General features: G+C 42.3%; 1 protein-coding gene across 1 annotated transcript in view; it reads left to right on the top strand.

The window, feature by feature from the left end:
- Window positions 1-3,449: 3,449 nt before the first annotated feature.
- Window positions 3,450-26,277, top strand: part of NETO2 (neuropilin and tolloid like 2) — a 29,025-nt gene continuing 6,197 nt past the window's right edge. The window contains exons 1-6 of the mRNA XM_075189250.1: window positions 3,450-4,001; window positions 20,811-20,867; window positions 21,755-21,895; window positions 22,709-22,957; window positions 24,803-24,847; window positions 25,349-25,476. Of these exons, the coding sequence (XP_075045351.1) occupies window positions 3,968-4,001; window positions 20,811-20,867; window positions 21,755-21,895; window positions 22,709-22,957; window positions 24,803-24,847; window positions 25,349-25,476 (654 nt within the window). The 5' untranslated portion in view covers window positions 3,450-3,967. The remainder of the gene's footprint in view (window positions 4,002-20,810; window positions 20,868-21,754; window positions 21,896-22,708; window positions 22,958-24,802; window positions 24,848-25,348; window positions 25,477-26,277) is intronic.

Genomic DNA, 26,277 nt, shown 5'->3' with positions numbered 1-26,277 from the left:
GTCCGTACAAGAGGTAAGTGACAAGTATACAACAGATATTACTTACAGAAAGTCAATGGAATGTGTACTATACAGCTATATAATATATTGGTTTATGCGCTATATTATACACTTGTCAGCGGTTTACAAAAGAATCATAAAGAAGTATTTTGTATGAATAGAAAATTGCACAGTGCCATTTCTCATGTTCTCTGTGCTGGATGTGATTCTCAGTATCTGTCTGTATTTTGTATTAATGGAGCATGGCACAGTGCCACTTCTCATGGTATCTGTGCTGGATGTGATTCTCAGTATCTGTATTTTGTATTAATGGAGAATTGCACACTCTTGTTCCCTGTCATGGATGGGATTCTCAGTATCTGTATTTTGTATTAATGGAGAATTGCACAGTGTTGTTCCCTGTGCTGGATGTGATTCTCAGTATCTATCTGTATTTTGTATGAATGGAGCATGGCACAGTGCCACTTCTCATGTTATCTGTGCTGGATGTGATTCTCAGTATCTGTGTTTTGCAAGAATGGAGAAATGCTCAGTGCAACTTCTCTTATCTGTGCTGCATGTGATTCTCAGTATCTGTATTTTGCAGGAATGGAGAAATGCTCAGTGCAACTTCTCTGGTTCTCTGTGCTGGATGCAATATTTAGTTTGTATTTGTATTTTGTGCTGACTGATTTGATGTTTATTCAATATGAGTATTTACTGTAACATTGCATTATGATCCTGCTCACTGGTGTGGAGTTTTCTACATTTAATGTGCACCAGATGTGACATGCCTGGTGAGCAAACACAACAACTGCTGGTAACTAGCAGACCTGTGACCACAGCTCTGTGCACTATATACTACAGTGTGACGCTGTACATTATATATTATCCTAATGTCTTGTTATACTGTGTGTCCTATCCACGAGATCGGTAACATACACTTCTGCACAATTTACATTAGTTTAAAACTGAAATATAATTACTGAATGGCTGAGTGTTGTCTAGTATTTAACCTAATGTACTAAGGGCTTTAACCATTCCACTGCCTGACTCAAACAGTTACAACATTTGTGCAATGTAAAAAGCAAAGATTTTTACCTTAATCCATAAATCTGCCAGCTAGGTACAAACCATTGATTTGATTTGGACTGTGGTGCTACAAATATTATTTGTATAACCTAATTGCCGATTTTTCCCTTCCTGCTTCTGTGTCGGGACCATCCTACACTCCAACCCCCATACACTGGAGAATGTAACCCCCCTCCCTCCCCAATTCGGTCCATGTATCCCTTATTTTCTCTCTGCACCTCATATAAGTACACAGCCCCTTATCTGAGACCCCACAAATCAGTCAGTGTTATTATTCCAGTGTGAGATTCTCCATACAATGTACTACCAGTATAATGAGGGCACCTCTCATACATATATACATATGGGTCACCTAGAAACAGCGCTGCCTGACTCCAGAAATGTCATATACTATTGTACACACTGTATATAACATTATTCCCCCGTGTGTCTTACTAATACCTCCTGGAATATATGCCACCTATTACAATGGAGGTGGCTTTGTGTAATAAAGTAGATTTATATGGAACGTTCAGAATGGGGTGAAACATTGTAACAGCGCCGAGGATTTAACTTCTTAGGTGCTGGGGGTAATATTGCCAGCTCCTCTGATGACGTTTGTTCCTGGTGGCACAGGGAAGCTGGCAGTGCCCGGGATTGTGCTAGGTAGAGAGGACTGTGAGCTGGGCGAATGATGGTGCTGAACGGACAGCTCCTGGTAGGGGATAATGCTCAGGAATAACAAACACCGCTTCTATGTATAGATAGTGTGCCCATGTAGTCTACTCACTGGGAGCGACATGGTTAATATAAAGAGAGAGGGGGTATTATATATTGTGCTATGTTGCTGTGCTGCTTTGTGACAGCGAATGGGTAAATGCAACGAGGACATTATGGGTATGTCTTATGTACTATGGTCTGATCTAAGTGAGTTAATACATAATAGGGTTCAGTGTATGTGATCTGTACTATGCTCTGCTGTTCTCGGGAAATGCATGAGTTAATGCTGGGTTGATTCACTTAAGGGGCTGTATGTTCTGTACAAAGTACATCGTTCTTATGATAGAGTCCATTGTATATCTTACGGCACATGCTGTGCACTGACAGCGACTGGTTGTGGATATATGTGATTTGTGGACAGTTTGTACTGTGTCGTACAATTCTTCCACCTGGGAGTGAGGGGGTTAATGTAAAGTTATACAGATTACCTATGTTGTACAATTCTCCCCCTGGGTGTGAGGGGGTTAATGTGAAGTGATACAGTTACCTATGTTGTACAATTCTCCCCCTGGGTGTGAGGGGGTTAATGTGAAGTGATACAGTTACCTATGTTGTACAATTCTCCCCTGGGTGTGAGGGGGTTAATGTGAAGTGATACAGTTACCTATGTTGTACAATTCTCCCCTGGGTGTGAGGGGGTTAATGTGAAGTGATACAGTTACCTATGTTGTACAATTCTCCTCCTGGGTGTGAGGGGGTTAATGTGAAGTGATACAGTTACCTATGTTGTACAATTCTCCCCCTGGGTGTGAGGGGGTTAATGTGAAGTGATACAGTTACCTATGTTGTACAATTCTCCCCTGGGTGTGAGGGGGTTAATGTGAAGTGATACAGTTACCTATGTTGTACAATTCTCCCCCTGGGTGTGAGGGGGTTAATGTGAAGTGATACAGATTACCTATGTTGTACAATTCTCCCCCTGGGTGTGAGGGGGTTAATGTGAAGTGATACAATGTTGTACAATTCTCCTCCTGGGTGTGAGGGGGTTAATGTGAAGGGATACAGTTACCTATGTTGTACAATTCTCCCCTGGCAGTGAGGGGGTTAATGTGAAGTGATACAGATTACCTATGTTGGGGGTTAATGTGAAGGGATACAGTTACCTATGTTGTACAATTCTCCCCTGGCAGTGAGGGGGTTAATATGATAATGATACAAATGCTGTATCTCTCTATGCAATACGACCTGTGTTATACAGCGACTGCATATATGTAAAGTGATACAAGCGATGTGTGTGCAGCTGATGCCCTATGACCTATAATCTGCTATTGTTCTGCTAAACGAATAATCAGGATGCTGACCCCAGTCTCAGTACAGTGCACCCCGATACGGCCCATCCGCCCCCCCTGTTTAATAAGAGATGCATAGAGGTGTCGGGATAGAAGATGCTCTTCTTAAACCTTATCTATTATGTGTTTAGTCTGTGTGTGTATATCAACATGTTACATACATGAAATAGGAATAAATGCACATACAGGCATAATGTGTCTCTTATGTGTAACAGAGACAGCAACTGTTTATAGATCAGTAGAAATAACAGTATGTAGACATTAGACAGACACAGAGCCCTGGTATGGAGAGAGGACGCATGCGCACAAGCACTTCATTCAGCCTCATCCTAAATGAGCTTCATTTGTTGGCAACTGTTCATTTGAGCTGTGAACCCAACCCTGCTGAGCTCCTGTGTCCTGGGCATCTCCCATCGTCCCTGGCAGGATGGCACCCCAGCATCACCACGCAGGGCAGAGCTGAGACCCGTGGACAGTGACTACTTTGTGGGGGGAGAGAGGTTAGGAAGGGGGATCCTGATGGATTTGGGTGCTGCTGAGCAGACGTGTGAAGTACTGCCAGGTCTGCAGATCTCCGGGAGAGGAGCCCAGCGCAGACCCCAACACTGCACAGGGGGGCAACTCTACAGGGAAACCCACTCCGGGGGTCTGGCACGCTGAGGGCACGGGGGATCTTTAACCTATGCTGCTGAGAACCTCTTTATCTGTCCTCTGCTGTGGATTCCCACGGAAGACACGAGTGGTATCGGGTCCTGTGATGGAAACCCCACTCAGTTTGGATTTCTGACCAGTTATTTTAGACAGAGATACCAACAGCCTCATCTAGAATTTGGATTACCACAGGCATCATGGTTCTAGAGAAAGTGTACTTCATCCTAGAAGGTAAGAAACCGGGATGCTAACATTGGGTTTATATATAGGGTAATGCACTATATCATCATCATCACTATATATATATATATATATATATATATATATATATATATATATATATATATATATATACACACATATATATATACACACATATATACACACACACACATTTTATAATGAGGTTGAGTGATGATACACTTGTGTACCCAATAATATAAGGTATATCCCTGGCATTATCACACAGGACCAGTCCTGTCTCTAAGCCTGGCACATACTGGGCAGTCACACAGTCCCTTCATGCCTGTGCTCCGATGGGGATGATCTGAGTGGTCTATACCCCTCAGTATGCCATATACTGTACGTGCAGTCCCTCGTCAACAAGCCACATTATAACATTGACTATTTGGTCTTAGACTGCCCTCTACTGGAGGGAGCTAGAACACTCCTCGGTCTAAGGTGACAGTTTACAAGAGGCTACGGTAGGTTCACAGTTCAGGAATAGGGAGATTATGTTGGTCATGTCATAAAATCCCCGATGATTGACTCACGTTGCTGTTTAGATCAGAGAAAGGCTTCTGGCTGGCATGGTTTGCTGGGACTTGTAGTTTCCCATTCCACTGGAGAGCCACAGGTTGTTCAAGGCTGATATAGGTATTCATCCTGCAGATTCTATTGCAAACGGATCGATGCCACCTTACACACTGAGGGTTGGCAGCCTTACTGCGTGATTATTTACACACAATTCAGATTTGGTAGAGCACTGGATTTAGTCATTTTGAAATGTTATAACCCTTTCAGTTGCATTAGGCGTCCAAAAGTAGTGTGGGTTTTATGTGCAAACTTTGAGAGGGTTCCAATGTAACTCTTTAAATAATTAGTCCTAATAAGGACACCTGAGTGAAGCTGACCTGCTCAGTGTCTGCTCCACTGGCTGATCCACATTCTGTGGGAGGCTGTGGTGAGATGATCTGAGGACTGACGGACAGTACTATCCTGAAGCCAGTCACATCTGCAGCCTCTGCATCATTCATCTTCTACCATCCCACAATCGCTGCAGGTCCAGGAAGTGTTAGTCTTGTGTCACTGTACACACAAGTCAGCTATATGTTGCTACAATGAACTGGACACAGCAGAACCTTAGGAGACAGGCAATTAAAAGGATGTTATAATAGCATCTTGTAGTGTAGAGTAAGGCTTCATGTGGTAGTCAAGCTGTTGTAGAACTACAAGATGCAGCATGCCATGCTAGCTAAAGGACTTGTCCCTCCACAAAAGCAATTGGGGCATAGCCCATATCTGATGTAATGGTCACTAAATAATTTCCCAAATATACAACATGCACAAACCTAAAGTCACAACTCCTATACAAAGGCATGTTTACAGAGACCCACAAGGAAAATGTGTTAACATGAGTCTAGTTTGGGGGGATTTTACTGGTTAGATACAAATATACCAACATGTATCTAGCCAGAGGTAGATGCAGGGAGTGCCCCTCTTGTAAGGCAGCAGAATTTGTGGGGCAGACGTATGTTCATTTTCCGGCTGCTGTAGCGTGAATGACTGGTGGCATGGTCTACTGATCAGTATCCGCTGTCTGTACATAGAAAGGAATATAGTAGGTTGTGTAAGGTGTGAGAGATGCCTCGTTTCAGCTACAGCCTCAGGCAGCTGGATACTTCTGGTTAGCTGCAGATCTCTGGAGAGGTTAGTAATTTAATCATCTGCAATGATCAGTGCAGGGAGGAATGTTCTGTAGGAGAGAAGCTCTTGTGGACGGTTCTCTGGTTCACAGGTTATGTTGCAAGAATCCAAATCTACTTGAATGGCTGTTGAATTCACAAATGACTAGACAGTGGTAACAAGGCGATGTCCATCCTCCTATCAGCCTGTTCCTGAAATAATTCTCCTCTGACATTGTGATATGGTCCCTGTAATCCTGTGTATATCAGGATATATCCTATATTAGTGGCGGTATCTGTTAATGTTCCTAAAATGTCTTTGTTGGAGCAACATGTATTTTTTTTTTTTTAAAACCATATTTATTTATATTGTATAATTCTTAGAATTGTTATATTGTTCCCCTATTCTCTTGAAGTAGCATTACCTCCGGCTTTTAGGGCTTATCCAGTCTGACTACTTATTGTGTGTCCTATAAAGGGATATTGTATTGAGCTTGCAAGTAATCTGCATATATTTTGTACTAATTAGCAGAAGAAAAGGAGGAAGTTGCAAAAGAAATGTCAAAATAACATTATAGAATTAGGGGAACAAAGAATGACTAAATTCTAAAGACAAGTTCGGGCAAAATTTCTATTTCTCCTTTATTCGATTCCCCCAGTTGTGTCCAGTTATTTGTCTTGAGGACTTGCTCACGTTGCGATCTGTGTTGTTTTCACAACCACAAAAGCAACATATAATTTTGTCACAAACATGTTGTGGTGCCAAAGAGCTGGATCAGTACAGGCGGACAGCGATGCAGAATGCAAATTGTTTAATGTGATTAGTGGAAACGGGAGAGATGTCTACCTGGTATGTCATTGTGATAAAGGCTTAGTTCAGTCTCCTATGGCTCATTTAATATCGGCTGCTGATGATTCTTTGCCTTACAGTAGCCACACACAGCCTCCACCATCAGCTACAGTTGTAATTCCTCTGCCTGATGTATCAGTTGTCCCCCGCACCTCTTAGATTGTAAGCTCATATGGGCAGAGCCAGACTTACCTTCTGTTTTATGTAGTTGTATGTTTTTTTTATTTGTCTCATCATCCCTACAATGTACAGCGCTGTGTAACATATTGGCACTTTCTAAATAAAGCACAATAAATATAATACCTTAACAATTCATAAGGGTTACTATCTTCTATCTATTAGATAAACATATAATAAACCAGACACCATTAGTACTGCATAGTAACTACATTGTAGTGTCACTTCATCGCTTGTTATTCTACATTGTATTAGACACAAAAGAAGCACAAAATATTTGTTTGGAAAAGTTCTGTCCAATGTACAATTACAGGGATTGATCCCAGATCCCAACTATTGTACGTTGCTTTGGGAATTGTGTCCTAATATATTCATAAGAGATAATTTGGCTGTTGCAAAGTATTACACTCCTCATTAGTTTAAATCTGTCTCACCAGTTACCATTGTATACTAATTGGACAACATATGTTTTCCTGATTTGTCATTAAGTGATATTTAATAATAGTCTACTTAAGTTAGACTCCTTAGAATCTTACGTTAACAACAATCCAATTGAATGTTTTACCAGTCCCCTTAGTAAACACACAGTTCAGGTGTAATAATAAGAACTGTTTCCGCTTTTTTGAATAATCCAACGTTGGACATAGCAAATCTACAGCAACAACTGCAAGAAGTCTTCAGCTGTCAATCACTTATCAACGTGAGGAAGTTATTCTGCAGCAGATGTAGTGAGGACGGGGGTTAAACAGAGATGTGCAAAATGAAACCCACCCAAACGGGGCTGTATTAAAGGTTGGCACTTTGAGCGAGCACACCCTAACGTAGTCTATTCACACCCCACATTTCAAGGACCTCTGTCCGAAACCCCTTCTCCATTATCCTGGAAAAATAGGTGGTAGGTAAAGATTAATAATCAAAATCAGGAGCGTAACTGTAGTGGGTGCTGCTGGCATTGCAGCTAGAGGGCCCTGGAGGTGAGGGGGCCCGTCAGGGCCGCGTTACCCCCCTTCTTCTCTGAAGTCCTCAAATCCTTTGTGCAATGAATGTGCACCGGACCGCGCATGCTCAGAAGTGGTCCACGCTCTCCTCTATTGAGAACTGGGTGGGAGCCCAGCAACGCACCCCCCTTCCCTGGTGCTTAGGTGGCCTCTACTGTAAATACAGCTCTGTGTCTGGTACTGGTTCCCTAAGGAACAGAAAGGGGGTTAAAAGAAAGGGGCAGCAGCCAAGCAACAGGGCCATAGAGGTGTCTGATTAGGATGAGGTCCGGCTGTTTGGTGCATCTAGTGGTCTACCAGCATTCCTGGGGCCTGTTACTGTGGTCAGAAGATGACCACGCACACAGGCCAAGATCGGCCATAACCTGCCAGCTATGTGCTGACTTTGGACTGGCAAAGCATGCTGGGACTTGTAGTTTCACAACACGTGGTGAGCTGTGGGTTTTGGTAGGATCATTATCGGATGTCACAGTCATTTTGTGGCCTCGGTTTCCGTGACACCGGGTCAATTTCTAGAATTCTATCTAAGATCCTATGACTTTCTTACAACAATGTCATTTATTTTGGGGGTTACGAACTTGAAACACTCTGTAAAATATCGATGACCTGTTTTAAAAAATAGCACAGAACCAAAACATAGCCTACAAAATACCCAATGTCCCTCTATAAACACAGTAACACGGCGGAGGTAGACAACCCGTGTCTCACCGGCTTTTGTGGAATTATAAGTACCAGCATGCTCTGACAGTCTTTGGGCATGCTGGGGTTTGTAGTACCACACGATCCAGAGAGCCATAGGTTACTCAGTCTTCTCTACAGGGTATAAAGTATGTTGCAGCCGCTGTGTATAAAGATGAAGTGATTTCTCCAGATGTCGTTTGCTTTTAGTCATCAGTTCACATTAGTGTCAGAAAAGTGGACAATTCCAGCAAGATATATATAGGAGCGACGCTGAGCTAATCCCTTTCTGGCACCAGAGATGTTTCCTGTAATGCACATTAAAAAAAAACCATAATGTATGAACATTTGTTACGAATGTCTCCAAACTGTATTCCCCTGTAATAGTCCAGGATTAGCGGATAAAGCAGAGAGTTTAATTACACGGATTGAAACCTAAAATAGGAGGTACACTTTAAATATTGAAAACCGCCAGTTAGCGACTGTTAATGTTCTGCATTATCTACTAATGATTTCCACAGATGCATTTTCTTATGTTAGTAATAATGATAAAACAAGAGGCAGATTGATATCTGATGGGAATATAAGCAACATACTTCTCTGTCCTGAGATGACTTTAATCGGCTGGTACGCACCCTCCTACAACCTTTTTATTATAAGTGCAGTGCTCTAGATTTCTGACTTTATTCTGTGCTTTTCAGCTATGTATTTATATTATCTACAGAATTTGTTTACCTTCGTTGCCCGGAGTTACGCTGCAGCGGTTCTGTGCTCTCTGCATTGTGTGTACAAAATGTGTCTTATATCAGGGCATCACAAATAATGATTTAAGGACAAGTATAGAAGGAAGCTATCAAGATAACAGAATGAATGTAGTAAAAAATGCATGAGGGCAAACAAGCCAATTAATTAAAGTCACATCCCCTTTAACCTTTCCAAACTATGGCTGTGAATCCCCCTGTAACCTACATTTCAGTTTGTAATGCTTAATGATTTTCCTGTTACCTGCAAATCACTTATCTTATTGCTAAAAATAACAAATGGAATGAAGAACTTGTACAAATAGCATTATTAATTACTACTGAGACATGAATAATAGTTTAGTAGTGGGGAGTACACAAGAAGTTTCTATAGAGGGGGTCGTGGAGATTTCCGTCAATGACGAGATGACTTTTGGGGTCTACTCACTGGTTAACAACCCCTGGTTTAAATGAGGAATTTTTAAGAGAGAGGTTAATGTGTGGTGAGAGGTCCTTATAATGAGAGCAGACAGGGGCACAGATAGAGAGTCCTGCGCTCCTCCCCAGTCATTCTCCGTCCTTAGCCGGAATCTGTAACCTGCTCCAGTGTTCAGTGGAATCCAGTATAAAGTCCTCCCATTCAGTGTATCCAGCTGGTGATACCGCCTTTGTCCCAGCACTTAGACCCGGCTTCCTGTGGGCAGGAGAAAGTCAATGGAACCCAGATCCTGACACTGTTAAGGGAGGGAGGTCTGGCTGGTATATTTTTTGGGGGAAGGGGGGTTTATAGCATGTGAAATTCAAAAGCCATATAGTCATATCCTAGAGCCAAATAGCCTTTTAGGCGTAACAAGTGAAACACATGTTTAGGCTTTGTGGATAGCTGGGTTCTGTAGATTGTCCGTTTATAGTTCAATGGGCAGCTAAGTAGCAGAGTGGTTAACATTGCTGTCTCTCAGCGCTGCGGTCACGAGTTTGATTTCTCGATCAGGGCCTTATCTGTGTGGTGTTTGTATGTTCGCCCCGTGTTTGCGTGGGTTTACACTTCGTGCTGCGGTTACCTCCCACACTCCGAAAACACACTGGTAGGTTAATTGGCTGCTGATCACAATGGACCACAGTGTATGGGCAGGGGCGGATCTAGACATTTGTACTACCCGGGGCGATTTTAGGGGGGGGGCGATTTAGGCCCCGCCCCCTTTCTGATGTCTAAGGCTGCCGGCGGCTGCACAGTATGTGCAGGTCTGTTCAGCAGTGACAGTGTGCTGCCCCGCTGCTCTGATTGTGTTTAAAACACAATCAGAGCAGCCGGGCAACACACTGTCACTGCTGAACGGGCCTGCACAGTGTGCAGCTGTCGGCAGCAAGTCCCTGGTAGGGGGGGCTCCATACACGTAAGAAAATAAATCATAATAGTAATAATAAACGGTCTACTCGTGGTTTAATGGTTAAGCCCACTTTGTAATAGGTGATTTTTAAAATTAATTCCGTAGCCAATTCACCTGAATGATCACAGACCAAACTCTTCACCAGCCAGAACCCATTCTGGGGAAGTAGGTTAATAGTTACACGTTTTTGCTATATTCTTGATGATATACGTGTTTCAAAGCATTGGGTTTTTTGCAATGACATTTTACCAAAGTAACGGGGGCAGATAACCCTTTCACGTCTAGGGTTGTCCATCCAATTAACCCTGTCCCAAGGAAAGGGTCAGCCCAAGAGGAGTCATAAACCTTAGTCTTAATAACTTGTAATCTGTTCAAGATGCCCTTACATAGATCTCGGCACGCAGGTCAAGCAACCAGATCTGGCAAGGTTCAGTATGGCCAAACACCAAACCGCGGGCTCAATGGCTGCTGCGCACGGTAAGATAGCGATCATTGTCCCAGTCCATTATCTGGCATCCCTAGCAGCATCACAGTACACCCGCCCCTGGCCAATTATGTCCAATCCGGTTTTGGGAGATGTCTGCATGTGAAATAAGAATGCAGCAATTTTAAGTGATTTATGAATGGTACAAGTGTTGACCTAAATGCAAATAATACATGAAAATTAAATAATTTCCACTGAGATCCATTATGCAACTCACAAACGGAGATATTAATGAAAACCGCTGCATAGGAAAAGGTGATATATCTCTATGTACTAGAAACATTACAGCTAGCATCTGATTGGTTGCTAGGGGTTACAGTAACTTTTCCTGTACACTGCCCTTCATAAATACCCTCAGTGTGTCTTAGTATGTTGTAATCTATTTCCTTGTATTATATATGGGTTTCGAGGGCCAGAATAGGAAAGTACTGAGGTCAGTTAGTGAATTCTTTATTTTTCCTTTGTCTGTGCTAAATCAGACAGAATGATGTGATGCCCCTAATTCCAAGAGAAATTCTGGTTCCGCCCACAAAATGTCAGACTCCTCCGTGTGTAGGGGACAATGGCACTTTGTAAAACCTATCGCTTACATACTGTATTAATTATACAAGAGTTTGGGATGTTTATAATTTTGGGATAATATTAAACATGATTTACTTTATTTCCTCTCAGTCCTATCCCATCATTTTAGCTAGAGTTACTAGTCACACTGCTGAGGAATATCCAGCACTGAGACAGCAGGTTGGATCTATGAAGTTTTAAACAAAACATTACACATATCATTGGTTACTGTTGCTATTCTTTTATGAGTGTTCTATTGTTTCTGATTGGCTACAGGTTGGTCCAGTTATGTGAATGTTCTAATGCTCTGATTGGCTAGTCCTGTAAATGTTCTAATGCTCTGATTGGTTAGTCCTGTGGATGTTCTAATGCTCTGATTGGCTACAGGGTGGTCTAATCCTGTGAGTGTTCTGATTGGCTACAGGGTGGTCTAGTCCTGTGAGTGTTCTGATTGGCTGCGCCTTAATCAAGTCCTGTGAATGTTCTAATGCTCTAACTAGCTAGACGTTGGTCTAAACTGGTGCAAGTTATCTCTAGCCCCACAGTGCAGTGAAAAATACAAAATAGCTAATACAGAAGATACTGACAACCACTGAAATGGCTCTAAAAAGTATCCAAATAATACAGTGTTTTAATTATGTCAATAACGTGTTTATATGTTAGTAATGCAATGGGGGAAATTTCCAAACCCAGAAAACGAGGAAGTAGAGTGCAAACGTCGTTTGTTTCCACTTGGTGATAACACAACTTGTTTTTAAGGACACTTGTGGCGATATGGTGTTGGCTGTGGGGGAAACAATTTTTTTCTCATTAAGATGGGTGGAGCTGGAAAAACATGGGTGATTTTGGTCATTATTTGCATACAATAAACATGTTTCTTACTGTGCATGTGACCAAGAAACCGCCTGCATATGTCTGTATTCAAATGTTGGCGCATATTAGACTTACGATTCTTTACAGCTGTAGAGGCATAACAACAGGGGGACTGGACAGACAAGAGTACAGTACGGGCAGGTTCACGGAATTGCACCTCAAGTAAACCTAGACCCCTGTCAGGAGCAGAATTTCTCTTGCTGGAGAACTGGTGCAGGTAGAGCAATGATAACGACCAGCGGCCGTATCTAGCCGCTACTGATTCTAGATTGACCTCTCCAGCTGTAGATTGACCTCTCCAACTGATAGTCCTTCATTCATTACTGTGGCCTCTATATTAAATGAAGCCACAGTCATCTATTCACATTGCTTAATTGATCTTTCCATTTGGACTGCGGCAAGAAAGAAGATTCCCAGCTGATTTTTTTTTAAAGGAGAAAACAACAGATTACTCTATTTAATTTGTATTTAATTTCATTTTATATTTAAAATGCAACTTTCATGTTTCTTAATAACACTGTCAAGACATTATTCTCTGTTGTATATATGACACTTCCTTATAATATTATGTACAAGTAGGGTAATGTGACTTTATTGCTAATACTCTCATGCCATATCTCTATATTTTTTCTACACTCTCGTGGGGTTACGCAGTTGTGACTCCTGACACAAAAGCTAGTGATAGACGCGTGTTGAGACGAGCCCTGCTGAACATACGATATATATGGAAATGCCCTTTTACATATGTGCGTTGTCTCCCTGCGTACAGTCAGGGCACAAGTGCGACCAACGCTGCTTGAGTCCCAGACTGTGCAGAAACTAGAATATTGCTCACAATAATGTTTCTGGTTAGTAATTTCTGGCCACTCTCAGGAGCCCTCTTTTATACCAATCACAATGCTGGGGGTGTGTCAGTCAGTGCTATATACCAATCACAATGCTGGGGGTGTGTCAGTCAGTGCTATATACCAATCACAATGCTGGGAGTGTGTCGGTCAGTGCTATAAACCAATCACAATGCTGGGGGTGTGTCGGTCAGTTCTATATACCAATCACAATGCTGGGGGTGTGTCAATCAGAGCTATATACAAATCACAATGCTGGGGGTGTGTCAGTCAGTGCTTTTTACCAATCACAATGCTGGAGGCGTGTTAGTTAGTGCTATACAGCAATCACAACCCTGGGGGCGTGTCAGTCTGTGCTATTTACCAATCCCAATGCTGGGGGCGTGTCAATCAGTGCTATTTACCAATCACAATCCTGGGGTGTGTCAGTCAGTGCTGTATACCAATCACATTGCTGGGGGCTTTAGTCACCAGAGATAGGGATCTGTATTGTATACTATGCACTAGAGATGGGAGTTTATATTCTATAGTAGTCACCGGAAAGCAGGGTCTGTATTGTATAGTAGCCAAAGACCCTTTATAGATGTTTGTCCCTGGTCTGCACCACAACTGTCTGCAACAACTCTTCTCCCACATTGAATCACATCAATAGTAACAATTGGCTTTTGTGTGCTTGTTTCAATATAAACCTAATATTGTCTCATAAGCCATCCTTTGTCTCCCCATGCAAACTTCAAGCAAGACGTTCTCACCGACCCTTAATTCTGGGACTTATCTGACACAATATTGTACTACATAGATATGGGGTTGTACTGGCACAATACTGTATTTGGATGTGTTTAAATACAATCACAATGACTCACTGTAGCCCTCTGTATACTCTATACTGTATGCTGTGCAGCAGATTCATTCCACAATATACTTAATCATCCAATACTATTTTATTGAATGAGTCTCTTATCGGTGACATTTCCCTGGTACATGACCGCCTCTCCAATAGTCTTCCAAATTTGTTTTTCATGAAAAGGGTCTGACATTTACCTTGCTCCTGGCATTTAATAACATAAATCCTAATCGCTTAGGGCAAAAATCAATTCATCCCTGTCTCCGAGAGCAAGGGAATGGAGAATTAATTCTCCCGTATGCAGACCCTCCAAACACAGCAGAGAAAGCTCAAAATATGACTCTCAGGCCTACAGAATTCAGTGGTCATTGTCTGAGAATGGTATTAGTGAGGAATTATTATTAGACTTTTAGTCTGACCTTAGATATTATGGTCCTGATTCATTAAGGAACGTAAATGTCTATAGGTTACGTATTTTGCATTAAATTGCACTGCGCATGGCCAGAAACTAACTATACGCCAGTGACCGCAGTGTATGCAATTCATCTTCAAGCTCAAAGGTCACTTTCTGACAGCCGACCATTTCATAGGTGGACCATGGAGGGGACTGGGCGTATGCCAATGTACAGTAAGGGCGTGCCAAGCTGGAGCGCACACAGTAGTGCCCGATCCAAGCTCTGGGCATCAGGTACCTGTTTTTCAGTCGTATCACTTGCACCGTCCGGTGTAAGTGCTGAGTATAGTGATGATGGTCCTGTATGCAGCTAGAACATGTGTTTGCAATCATATTCATTTTGTGTGCAGTAGACATTAATAACATCCTGATAAATGTATTTCAGGGGGTGCAAAATGGAAGTAAAAAATAATTTTTTTATATTTTTTTGATGTTTTCCCATTAATGACAATATTAACGGGTGACAATACTTAAATGCTTTTTTTTTCCTGTGCGTTCTCCTGGTTCCTTATATTCCACATATGTATTGTAATCAGACCTTCTAGACGCATAATAATGTGCCTGAAACATTGAAAAGTATGGGAGGGACATTGGACATAATCGGTGGGACATATTCGGTCAATTTACCGTTAAGTAGTGATAGGGATGGTTTTCTAATGCCCATTATTGCAGAGATAAAAAAAACCTCATGTCCCCGCAATTTAATCCAGTTTCAACTTGTAAAAAAAACTAAAAAACATAGAAACGTTTAAAAAAAAAAAGTCAAAAAAATATTTAAACATGTTTTTAATTGATTTAAAATGCTTTATTTAATTTCTCACCACACTACACAGTTCACACAATTTTACATTTATTCTCCTTCTATATTCAAAACTCTCTAACCCAGTGTTGGCTAACCGGTGACACTCCAGGTGTTGTGAAACTACAAGTCCCAGCATACCTTGCCAGCAATAAGCTGCTATATATTGACAAAGCATGCTGGGACTTGTAGTTTCACAACACCTGGAGTGTCACAGGTTAGCCAACACTGCTCTAACCCATGATTGGATCATTTAGCACCACTATGCACTTTTCACCATTGCTATCTGGCTGGTCCAATAAGTAATACGTGCAAAAAACCTCATGTATCAAACTCCTATTTCATTCTAGATTGTAAGCCTGCGAGCAGCGCCCTCTTACCGCTTTGTCTGCCTTTTAATAACCACTCTAATTTTATTTAGTTTTATTACTGTTTGTCATCAATTTTAAAGCACTATGGAGAATGTTGGCTCTATACAAATCTTAGTGATAATGACGATAGATGGGACATTGGATAGTAGGAGGGGGTCACTCAGTATAGGTGGGGCATTGAGTTGTAGGAGGACGTCTTAAGCATTATTATTAATATTATCCTTTATTTATAAAGCAGCGACATATTACACAGCGCACTACATTGATCATATAAACCACGTACAGTGACATGGAATTGAAGGTAAAGATGGCTCTGCTCAAAGGAGCTTACAATCTAAGGGGTACGTTTATGAATGTTACAATATTTATTTTCATATTGTATTGACTTGTAATTAAGGTTTATGGTTTAAAACCTCATTCTTATGGCAGTCAGACTCTAGTGCTTCTCTTCTGGCTTCCAGTCTCTATTTCCAGTACAATTAAAGTCAGCTGAGTATTATTCAGCTTAGTAACAACCTTAAGGTTTCTCCCCAGTCACAACTCATCTTTTTGTCCCGCACTAGATTATTGTCAGTGACACAATAACACACGTTATGCGGAGAGGTCTAGCGATCAACATCACTGCAGCTGCCGGCTGTCAGCTCCTCTCCTCCTGTTTCGGGAAATGTTCTGTAAGTCTTCAACCCGTTGGGAGACGGTTTCTGCAACTGAACAGAAGCCGCTGTCTGTGTGAGCCGGATCCAAGAGGCTGGATGAAGCTTTGCACATTCTGTCATTGTTGAACCACATAGTACAAGCTAATTATAAATGCATCTCTTATAGCGGTGCAGCTACAATAAAAAGTCCCTACCTTTTTTCCATTATCTCCTTCAGCGTGCTAAAATGACTTGCATTTTCCTGTGGTTGTCAGAGTTCAGATGGGTTGTCTGGCACCTCCCCCCTGGGTTTGTGCGGGAGTTGTAAATCAACAATCGAGTGCATGAGATTTAGATTAAAGAATTCTGGGTAATATAGTTTTTCACTGGACAGAATTCTTCTCCATCCAAACAAAGGCATACTAAAATAATGGTATTGAGAAATAGCCATAAAAACATTAAAGGGGATGGTCGGCCACCACATCATTAAACGTTATCGCTGGGAGGTACCAAAGAGGCAGCGGTCCTTGGCGCCCTAGGCACACTGTGAAAATCGGCGCCCCCCCCCTTTAAAAATTGGCGCTCCCCGCCGCGGGTACCCTGTTAAAGTTGGCGCTTCCCTCCCATCCCCACGTCTTTCTTTATCTTACCTGCATTAAGCTGCTCCTCTCTGCTCTGTCTTCTCCCCTCCACTCACAGACACTGTCGAGCCGTGATGATGATGTCACGCCCGACAGTCAGTGAGCGGAGGGGAGGAGACAGAGCAGAGAGGAGCAGCTTAATGCAGGTAAGATTCATAGCCCCTTCCCCCCTCCCCTCCCTGTGGATTTCTCGGAAGCTGTGCAGTGGCTGCCGCACAGTTTTAAAGGACCAGTCATTTTTTTTTTTAATTTTTAGGCGCCCTGCAGAGCCCAGCGCCCTAGGCAATTGCCTAACCTTGCCTAATGGGAGCGCCGGGCCTGCAAAGAGGTGGGCGTTCTTGGCTGAAGAGGGCGCCATGCGATTGGATGTGCAGCGATCACAAAACGCTCACACCCACCCATTTGTCCCACCCTCTCTGTTCAGGAGCACCCCTCTAATTTAATTGGGAGAGCTGTGAGGGTGCATTAGTGTGAGTAGTATCATCAGGGATAAGGTACGTTCTAATAAGGAGATGGGTTTTCAGAGGACGTCTAAAGATTTGAAGGCTGCGGGAAAGTCTGATTGAGTGTGGTAGGGAATTCCATAAGTGGGGAGCAGCACGGGAGAAGTCTTGTAGGCGGGAGTGAGAGGTGGTTACCAGAGACCAGACAAGGCGCAGGTCAGAGGTAGATTGGGGAGGGAGAGTAATTTGTTCACTCTGAATGTTTTGAATACAGTGATTTTCCCTTAAATCCGAATTTAAAAACCGATCTGACTGCATCTGTCCAAATATTATGGTTCCCATCGGCATCGTAGACCTCATGGATTTTTGTCCAATGTTTTGGGTTCACCCACTCACATTTAATATGCAAATTAACATTTAGATGAGCTTTAGAATAAGACATAAGAGGGGGGAGTTTTACTGTATCAGACCAGACCTTTAGTGCTCCTTACATTAATATAACTGATGATGGACATTACAGAGAAGGGCTGTAGGGTACAATGCATATACACTGGTATCCATTCCTCTCAATAGCTAGGAGTTCCCAAAAGGGTTGTTGGAAAGTGGGTGGGGCTTCCTGTGAATGTGTTGATGGGTGATTGGATATTGCTAATATTTGGACAGTTTGGGGGTGTTTGTTACTAGTCGGTTAATTGGCTTCTGACAAAATGGTCCTTAGTCTGGATGTGTTTGTTTATGTGTTAGGGAATTTAGATTGTAAGCTCCTGTGGGGCGGGGACTGATGTGAATGGCAAATATTCTTTGTATAGCGCTGCCAAATATTATTGTCTCTATATGAATAAACGATAATAATTAAGTACAGATGTTTAGTGGACAATAGGATTTTTTTTAGTCTGTCTTTTCGCTCTCTATTCAAAGACATATAACCAGGTCCAATGAAGACAGATGCAATTTGTACAATACAAGCTCAGAGATTAATACTTGATGAGAGACAGTCCAGAAACAAATAAAAAGTTTAGCCTTTACCAAAAGCCATTACATTGTAAACACATTTTTATCCTAATATTAGCTTACTTTTTTTCCTTAATGAGTAACTGCAAAATGACACTGATTGGACTCATTAAAAAATACAAACAAAGAATTCTGAAAAAGTTTAACAAATACCTAAAATGACAATACACCGGCTGAGGTTAAGGTTCCCACACCGGGTTCTAATATTTTCCTTTAAACTAAACTCCAGGGGATAAATGTATGAAGCTCTGTTTTCTGCAAGTGGCCGTAAATCGGCGATTTTGAAGAGGGAATTCTAAGCGGCGATGTCTTGTAAAGGCAAACTTGCCAAAGTCACCAATTTCCGGCCACTTGCAGAAATTAGAGCTTTATACATTTCCCCCCAGGATACGAAAATTACAACATAGTACAGATTAAAAAACTCTCATATTCACTGACAATTCCATAGAATGCTGAATAACGGATTAGAATCCAGCCGTGAAATCACTTTGGTCATAATTTTCCTGCTCTATACTTGACGGAGACTGACGCCTTTTCACTTGATTTATCCTAGGCCCTAGAGAAATCACTAAAAGTCCATAAACCATGTCCAATTGATTACAAACTGATAAACAACTGGACACAAACAGATCTAAATCAATACAAATTAATTTGATGAATGGGATTCTGAAATCCATGGGGGTTTGAAATATATAGTTTAAAGCACTCAATAAAACCAACCTTTATTTCCAATGCAAATGAACATTATAATTAAAACAATATACCGAGTGACCCTATTTCTAGGGAAAATCTTTCGCTCAAGGCTTAGACAGTGGGCCCTCACACACACATAATACACACAGACAGTGGCCCCTCACACACACACATAATACACACATAAAGTGGCCCCTCACACATAATACATACAGACAGTGGCCCCTCACACACACATAATACACACACTATTAATATACTACCCTACCCCTCCCCCAACTTACCTTTTTCCATCTAGGAGCTGTGGACTGGAGTCTTCCTCCCCTTCACACATGGGATGGCACCTGTCATGTGGTGCACGTCCCATGTGACACAGAGCAGGAGACCAGCCACCACACTTGCCCCGCACGAGTCGGGGGAGGGGCCACATTTTTTTTTTCAATTTGCTCTTGTCCCCCCCTGCTGGGCCCCCCCGTGAGCCGCTAGGCCCCAGGCAGGTGCCTAGGTTGCCTAGCTGTAAATCAGGCCATGAGTGGGACCATCATATATTGTGGGCGTGTCAGAGTGATTTAGGGGTGTGGTTGGAGAGCCCAGGGCGGAGCTTGCACTGTCCCATATATATGTGTAAACTAGTTACCTGGCCCTCGACTTCTTATCGGCTTCTGGCAGATCCAGAAGGAGGCGATTGCCCCAATCGCCCTACATCCCCCCTAGCCGCAATCTACATCCCATTAAATTGGGGAGGAGAGGTCTGATCATAGGGGAAAAAGGGCGGGCACCAGCCGGGGCCAACCAATCTGAGTGAAGGAGGTGTATGGTGATGCAAAATCTAAGTCTGCCCATGATTTGTGCTTGGGCCAAAACTTTTCAACCAACCTCTGTCCTAATCCTCGACACATCTTCTTATCCAGGCTTAGAGGGGACCTGTCAGATTCATTAAAGCATATTTTACAGAGCGCCTTGTACACTAAGTTATTTATTGTTACTTCTTCCCAGAATAACCTATTGGTGCTCGCTGCCCGCCGGCTTCCTCCTACCGACAAAAGCCAGAATTATTCAGTAAAAGTCAGTTTGGGAAACCTCTTAAAACTGGACCTGTCAAATACTCACAATGCAGGCAGCCATTGTTGTGGGCGGGGCCAATATTCATGAGAACCAGGTTATCCATTCACTGGGAAGTGGTAGTGATATCATGTGACTAGTTCTGAGTGAATTGATTGGCTGAATATTGGCTCAGCCATCAAATCAGCTGTCTCGTTAGCCTGTAGGTGACAGGTGTCCATTAAGGGCCTCATTAGTTAGGAGCAAATCCAGCTAAAGGATGCAAATTTACACCTAGACAATGGTCGCTTTGTGAGGGGTGCAAATGTAATTTATGTTGTGCATGCAGGGAAAATCCTGGCTGCCTCTGCATGTAGCCCGCACATACTGGGCAGCTTGGTTTTAACACAGTAATTTAGAGTTATTCTGTCAGCGCATTTAACATCTGTTCTTCCAGCAGCCCAGCCTGGTTTTTCCAAGGTGCAGAATTGATTCTACTAACCGGACTTTCTCCAAAGTCTACACCAGCCCCTAAACCTACATTGCGGAAATACTAACGCCCTGCAGGGTCACCTTAATACTCACACCCTCCTGTGTCTTCTCTTCACAGTACTGCTGATTACGATACTCGTGGTGGAGGGGATTGCCGTGGCCCAGCGGACGCAAGGTACGAACATCATTCTTTAAACACCCCCCTGTGTTTCAAAATTGATTTGCCACTCATGTAATTCAATATAATAAGAGATCTGATTACAGTTTAGTAAGAGTGCCTTGTACAGTGTTACCCTGGCAGCCGTGATTAGCTGACCAGTCGTAACTGCCTAGAATGAAAGGCTGGATAATGTAGCCACGGCGTACAATGGGCGCACGGCGTACCGCTGATTACTATGCAAATAAGGTGAGCTGTGTTCCTAATGTCCGGAGATTTAACCACTATTTCTTATTTTTAGACTTTATCATCTGAGACTTCAGCAGAATTGGATCAATGATTTCTCTTGTGTTGAACCTTTCGTAAATAGTGAGATGCAATGGCCATTTTATGGAGGAAAATGCTCTTTTCTCCATTTGTATGGCTGATCGCACCTTCGTAAATAGATCCCCCCATGTCTTTATTCCCTAACTTGTCACATTTTAAAATGTAAAGCGGTCATTTTATGGTCTGAGCCAATAATCTTGTGAATAGTCTGTTAATAGGAAAGAGTGAATTGATTGTACTTCCATCGACATTGGTCAATCTCACAAAAAGGCAGTGTCTGGCGTTGATGGCTACAGGTCAATAATTATAATCAATTACAATAGATCCTTGGGGGTAAATTTATCAAGGTGCGGGTTTGAAAAAGTGAAGGTGTTGCCTATAGCAACCAATCAGATTCTAGCTGTCATTTTGTAGAATGTACTAAATAAATGAGAACTAGAATCTGATTGGTTGCTATAGGCAACATCTTCACTTTTTCAAACCCGAAACTTGATAAATTGACCCCTTAGTGGCTGGTATATTTGCTCTTTAAGGTTCTAGTCTAAACAATGCTGAGTCTCTATTTCTATATATTTCAGATGGACAAAACATAGGTGTGAAGCATATCCCAGTGACCCAGTGCGGTACTTGGGTACGGACCAGTAACGGAGGACATTTTGCTTCGCCAAATTTTCCGAGCACCTACCCTCCCAACAAGGAATGTGTCTACATCTTAGAAGGTCTGTACCGTCCATGGAAACCCAAGTACGGCTGTTTGTCAACATCGCCCAAAGTTACCAATCCAAACCCAGCAACTAATCGCACATTCTGTCATCGTGTAACCCGCACGAGACAGATAAACACTCGTTGTTGGGTTTAGCAAAATTTGCCGTCTTTACTACGAGTCCCCTTTGCGTGTTTGAATAATATATTTACGCTGGCTGGAGGGCGTCTAGGAACGCATTGCTTCAGCCAAAGTACAACAGGAAGAGGCAAAATTTGTTCCATTGAAATATAGGACAAGGACCAATCTCCAGCAAATAAGTGTTATGAATTATTTTGCTGCCTTAAGGTTGAAATCCAGCATGTAGGAATGCTGCTGTAAATTCAGCTGCATGTCTGATGAATGGTTCAGGTGACCTTTCTCAAGTGAATTTGCTGACACAATAAGGCTCGGACTGGTCAGGATTATTTAGTGCAACAGATTTTGGCAGGCGGGCAGTTGTTGTTACCTTAAACTGTATGGTTACTTTTGAAGCAGGAGCACCTGTGGTCTTAATGCTGCAGAGCAACAAATATATATGTATTTAAACAGCATTCATAAGTGCTCTATTTCAAACATATGTCAACTAAGAAAAATAATGACAATAGTTTCAAATATTTATCCGACAAAGGGGTGCAGACTAGACCAAAGCATTGTAACACCCTTTAAAGTAAGAAAACATCAACCATACTGCATTTGCATACTTTATTCAATTTCTGTGTTTTAGTAACTATAATGGTTTAGAGGTAAAACAAATCAAATTATAACCTTATGCCATTTTGTCTGTCAGCTGCGCCTCGCCAAAGAATTGAACTGACCTTTGATGAACCATACCACATAGAGCCATCCTTCGAATGCCGTTTCGATCACCTAGAGGTACGAGATGGTCCGTTCGGCTTCTCTCCGCTTATCGATCGATACTGCGGTGTCAGGAGCCCAACGCCAATCAGATCCACTGGAAGATTCATGTGGATTAAATTCACCTCAGACGAAGAGCTAGAGGGGCTGGGATTTCGAGCAAAGTATTCTTTTATTCCAGGTAGGAACAAACAAGGAACAAGGGGTTTCAATCCGATTAGAAATTATTTTCCTTTACCATTGAAAGGGACGCGCACCTTAAGATGACGCAAATGTATTGTCTTGTACATGCTCTTCTGCAAATGTTACCAAATACATTGCTTCCTACTTCTCCTTATGTGATTTACAGCAAACACAATGGGTCTGATTCACTAAGGAAAGCAAAAAAAAAAAAAAAAGTAGCTTTGAACCTTGGCAATACCATGTTGCATTGGAGGGGGAGCTAAATTTAAAATGTGAGGACAGATTTACAGTTGGGGTAGGACATGTCCTAGATCAACTTTACACTTCAGTGTAAAAATAAAGATATCAAGTATTTGCGTCCTACATGAAGAAACAGTCAGTGTTTTCCTTATGTGCAAAATAATAAACTAATATGCACCCCTTGCACTGTGACATGGTCTTGTCCAGGAGAAAACTTACTAATTTTATGTCTAACCTTCCTTACGGAATCAGGCCCCATGCCTCATCCAGGCTGGAAGCGCTTTATTTTGTTTTTGCTGCCCTTGAATACAACACAGCGCTGCTGTGCCGTCTAAGAATTGGATACTGGTTGTATAGAGAGAGCAGCTCTGAGTTGTATCCAAAAAGCAACAAAAATAAACAGTTCTGCCTGATATAAAGACATTTCTGAAGAAGAAGACCGGAGTATATATATATATATATATATATATATATATATATATATATATATATATATATATATATATATATATATATATATATATATATTTATATATTTATAGGAGAGAGAGTAAAAGATGCAGAAGGAGTGTACGATCAAACAAATTAAAGTCCAGTGAGAGTAGAAAACAAATTCCAGTATCAATCCACTTTCTGTTCTACAGAGTGTATATATATATATATATATATATATATATATATATATATTATATACTGTTATGTGGTCATCTATAACATATTCCGATGTAGAAGTTATAATGTGACTTTTGCTATATTGGATATACACACGGCTATAATGCTTTAGGAGCCCTGTTAGGAACCTACTGATTAGTATGAAGCTCAGGGCTTGAGAAAGAGGCTTTTCTTAATCAAATAGCCGCTGCCTGTGCCCTGATTGCACACATCATACATGCATACAGCCTAAAGGTTGCCAATGGAAATTAATGCCCCTTAGATTATGTCGCTTGCCTCCTAAGTAGTCACTGTGGCTAATGGCACGTGGGCTCAGAGGTGTGTGCATAGGGTGTGTTTTATGTGGAATAAATATCTTAACTTAAAGTGTGCCCATCGCTGGAACGCAGCAGTGTTATCTGAGAATGAAGCTTAGTGCCATCACAGAGCCACGTGGCACAAAGTGAAATGTCCATAAGATATAAGAAAGTTCCTCACTGATTCGTGAAGACGGGCAATTTGTGGTCTGCAGCAATTTATGAGGCATGAGGCACAGTGAGGTATGAGGCACAGTCATGTCACTAGTTCTTAGTGACTTGTTAACCTGCTTGGCCCACACAATCGCTGCCTACAATGTGTAATAACAACGGATACACTTTAGTAGAAGTGTCAGATTTCTTTCTTAAGTACCCTACAAATAATGACTTCCCAGACGCTAGATCAGGAAAAACGGCGAATCTCCCATTAAAACTAAAACCGATATTTCCTGGTATAGCAACGGACACATCCATATATAGATAACTACCTCGATATTGCCAATATCAGTATACACACAGAAAACGTTATGCGCATGCGGTAAAGACAGTAAAGAATTTGAGGAAATAGAAATAAAACAGGGATTGTTGTCAAAAAAGACAAGAAGTATAATATTAAACACTCTGTTTCCTTCCAGACCCAGACTTCAGCTATCTCGGAGGCATCCTCAATCCTATTCCAGGTATAAGATTCCCCTCACTCTCTGCATGTCAGATGCTGAAAGCCCGGCCCGGCGCTCCCATTAGGCAAGGTTAGGCACTTGCCTAGGGCGCCGGGCTCTGGAGGGCGCCACAGAATTCTAAAAGACTTTAAAACTGTGCGGCGACCGCTGACCATACCTGTCACGGCCGCCGCACAGCATTCAGATGCACGGGGAGGGGGGAAGAGGCTATTTTGTCACCACCGCCGCCTCTCTGCTCCTTCTCCTCCCCTCCACTTACTAGTGTCAGTGAGTGGAGGGGAGGAGACGGAGCAGAGAGGCGGCGGTGGTGAGACAAGGTAAGGAGAGGTGGGAGGAGGGAGAAGGGCAGCGATTTTTGCAGGGGGGGGAGGCTGTTTTTGCGGGGGGGGGGGCGGCTTTTTTAAAAATGCCTAGGGCGCCGTGGACCCTAGCATCGGCCCTGTGAAAGCCCCCTGCCCCCCATTATCCCACTGACAATTTTCTCTGTTCTTCCCTTTGCAGACTGTCAGTTTGAGTTATCAGGACCAGACGGGATAATCCGCTCTAGCCAGGTGGAACAGGGGGATAAACTGAAAGCCGGTCAGGCTGTGGACTGTATATGGACAATTAAAGCAACACCCAAAGCCAAGGTAGTCACTCCGAGGGGGGGATTGTTATTAAATGTGTGGGTTCTCCATGAATGGGGGGCATTACAGACAGTAAGATAACATCTGCTATCTGTGATATGTCATACTTTCACCAGTAGATGGCGCTATTGTATTGCCTGTGGATGTGTTTATATTTGCTGTATTATTCTTTCACCAGCAGATGGCGATGTTGTATTGCCTGTGAATGTGTTACATTTGCGCCATTGTTCTGTCACCAGCAGATGGCGCTGTTGTATTGTCTGTGGATGTGTTTATATTTGTTCCATTGTCCTATCACCAGCAGATGGCGCTGTTGTATTGCCTGTGGATGTGTTTAAATTTGCTGCATTATTCTATCACCAGCAGATGGCGGTGTTGTATTCCTGTGGATGTGTTTATATTTGCTGCATTGTTCTATCACCAGCAGATGGCGCTGTTGTGTTGCCTGTGTATGTGTTTATATTTGCTGCATTGTTCTATCACCAGCAGATGGCGCTGTTGTATTGCCTGTGGATGTGTTTACATTTGCTGCATTGTTCTATCACCAGCAGATGGCACTGTTGTATTGTCTGTGGATGTGTTTATATATGCTGCATTGTTCTATCACCAGCAGATGGCGCTGTTGTATTGCCTGTGGATGTGTTTACATTTGCTGCATTATTCTATCACCAGCAGATGGCGCTGTTGTATTGCCTGTGGATGTGTTTACATTTGCTGCATTATTCTGTCACCAGCAGATGGCGCTGTTGTAGTCCTGTGGATGTGTTTATATTTGCTGCATTGTTCTATCACCAGCAGATGGCG

The sequence above is a fragment of the Mixophyes fleayi genome, chromosome 10 (assembly GCF_038048845.1).
Source record: "Mixophyes fleayi isolate aMixFle1 chromosome 10, aMixFle1.hap1, whole genome shotgun sequence".
Classification (NCBI taxonomy): Eukaryota; Metazoa; Chordata; class Amphibia; order Anura; family Limnodynastidae; genus Mixophyes; species Mixophyes fleayi.
The sequence above is the reverse complement of the archived record's forward strand: the minus strand, read 5'-3'. Positions and strand labels throughout refer to the sequence as shown.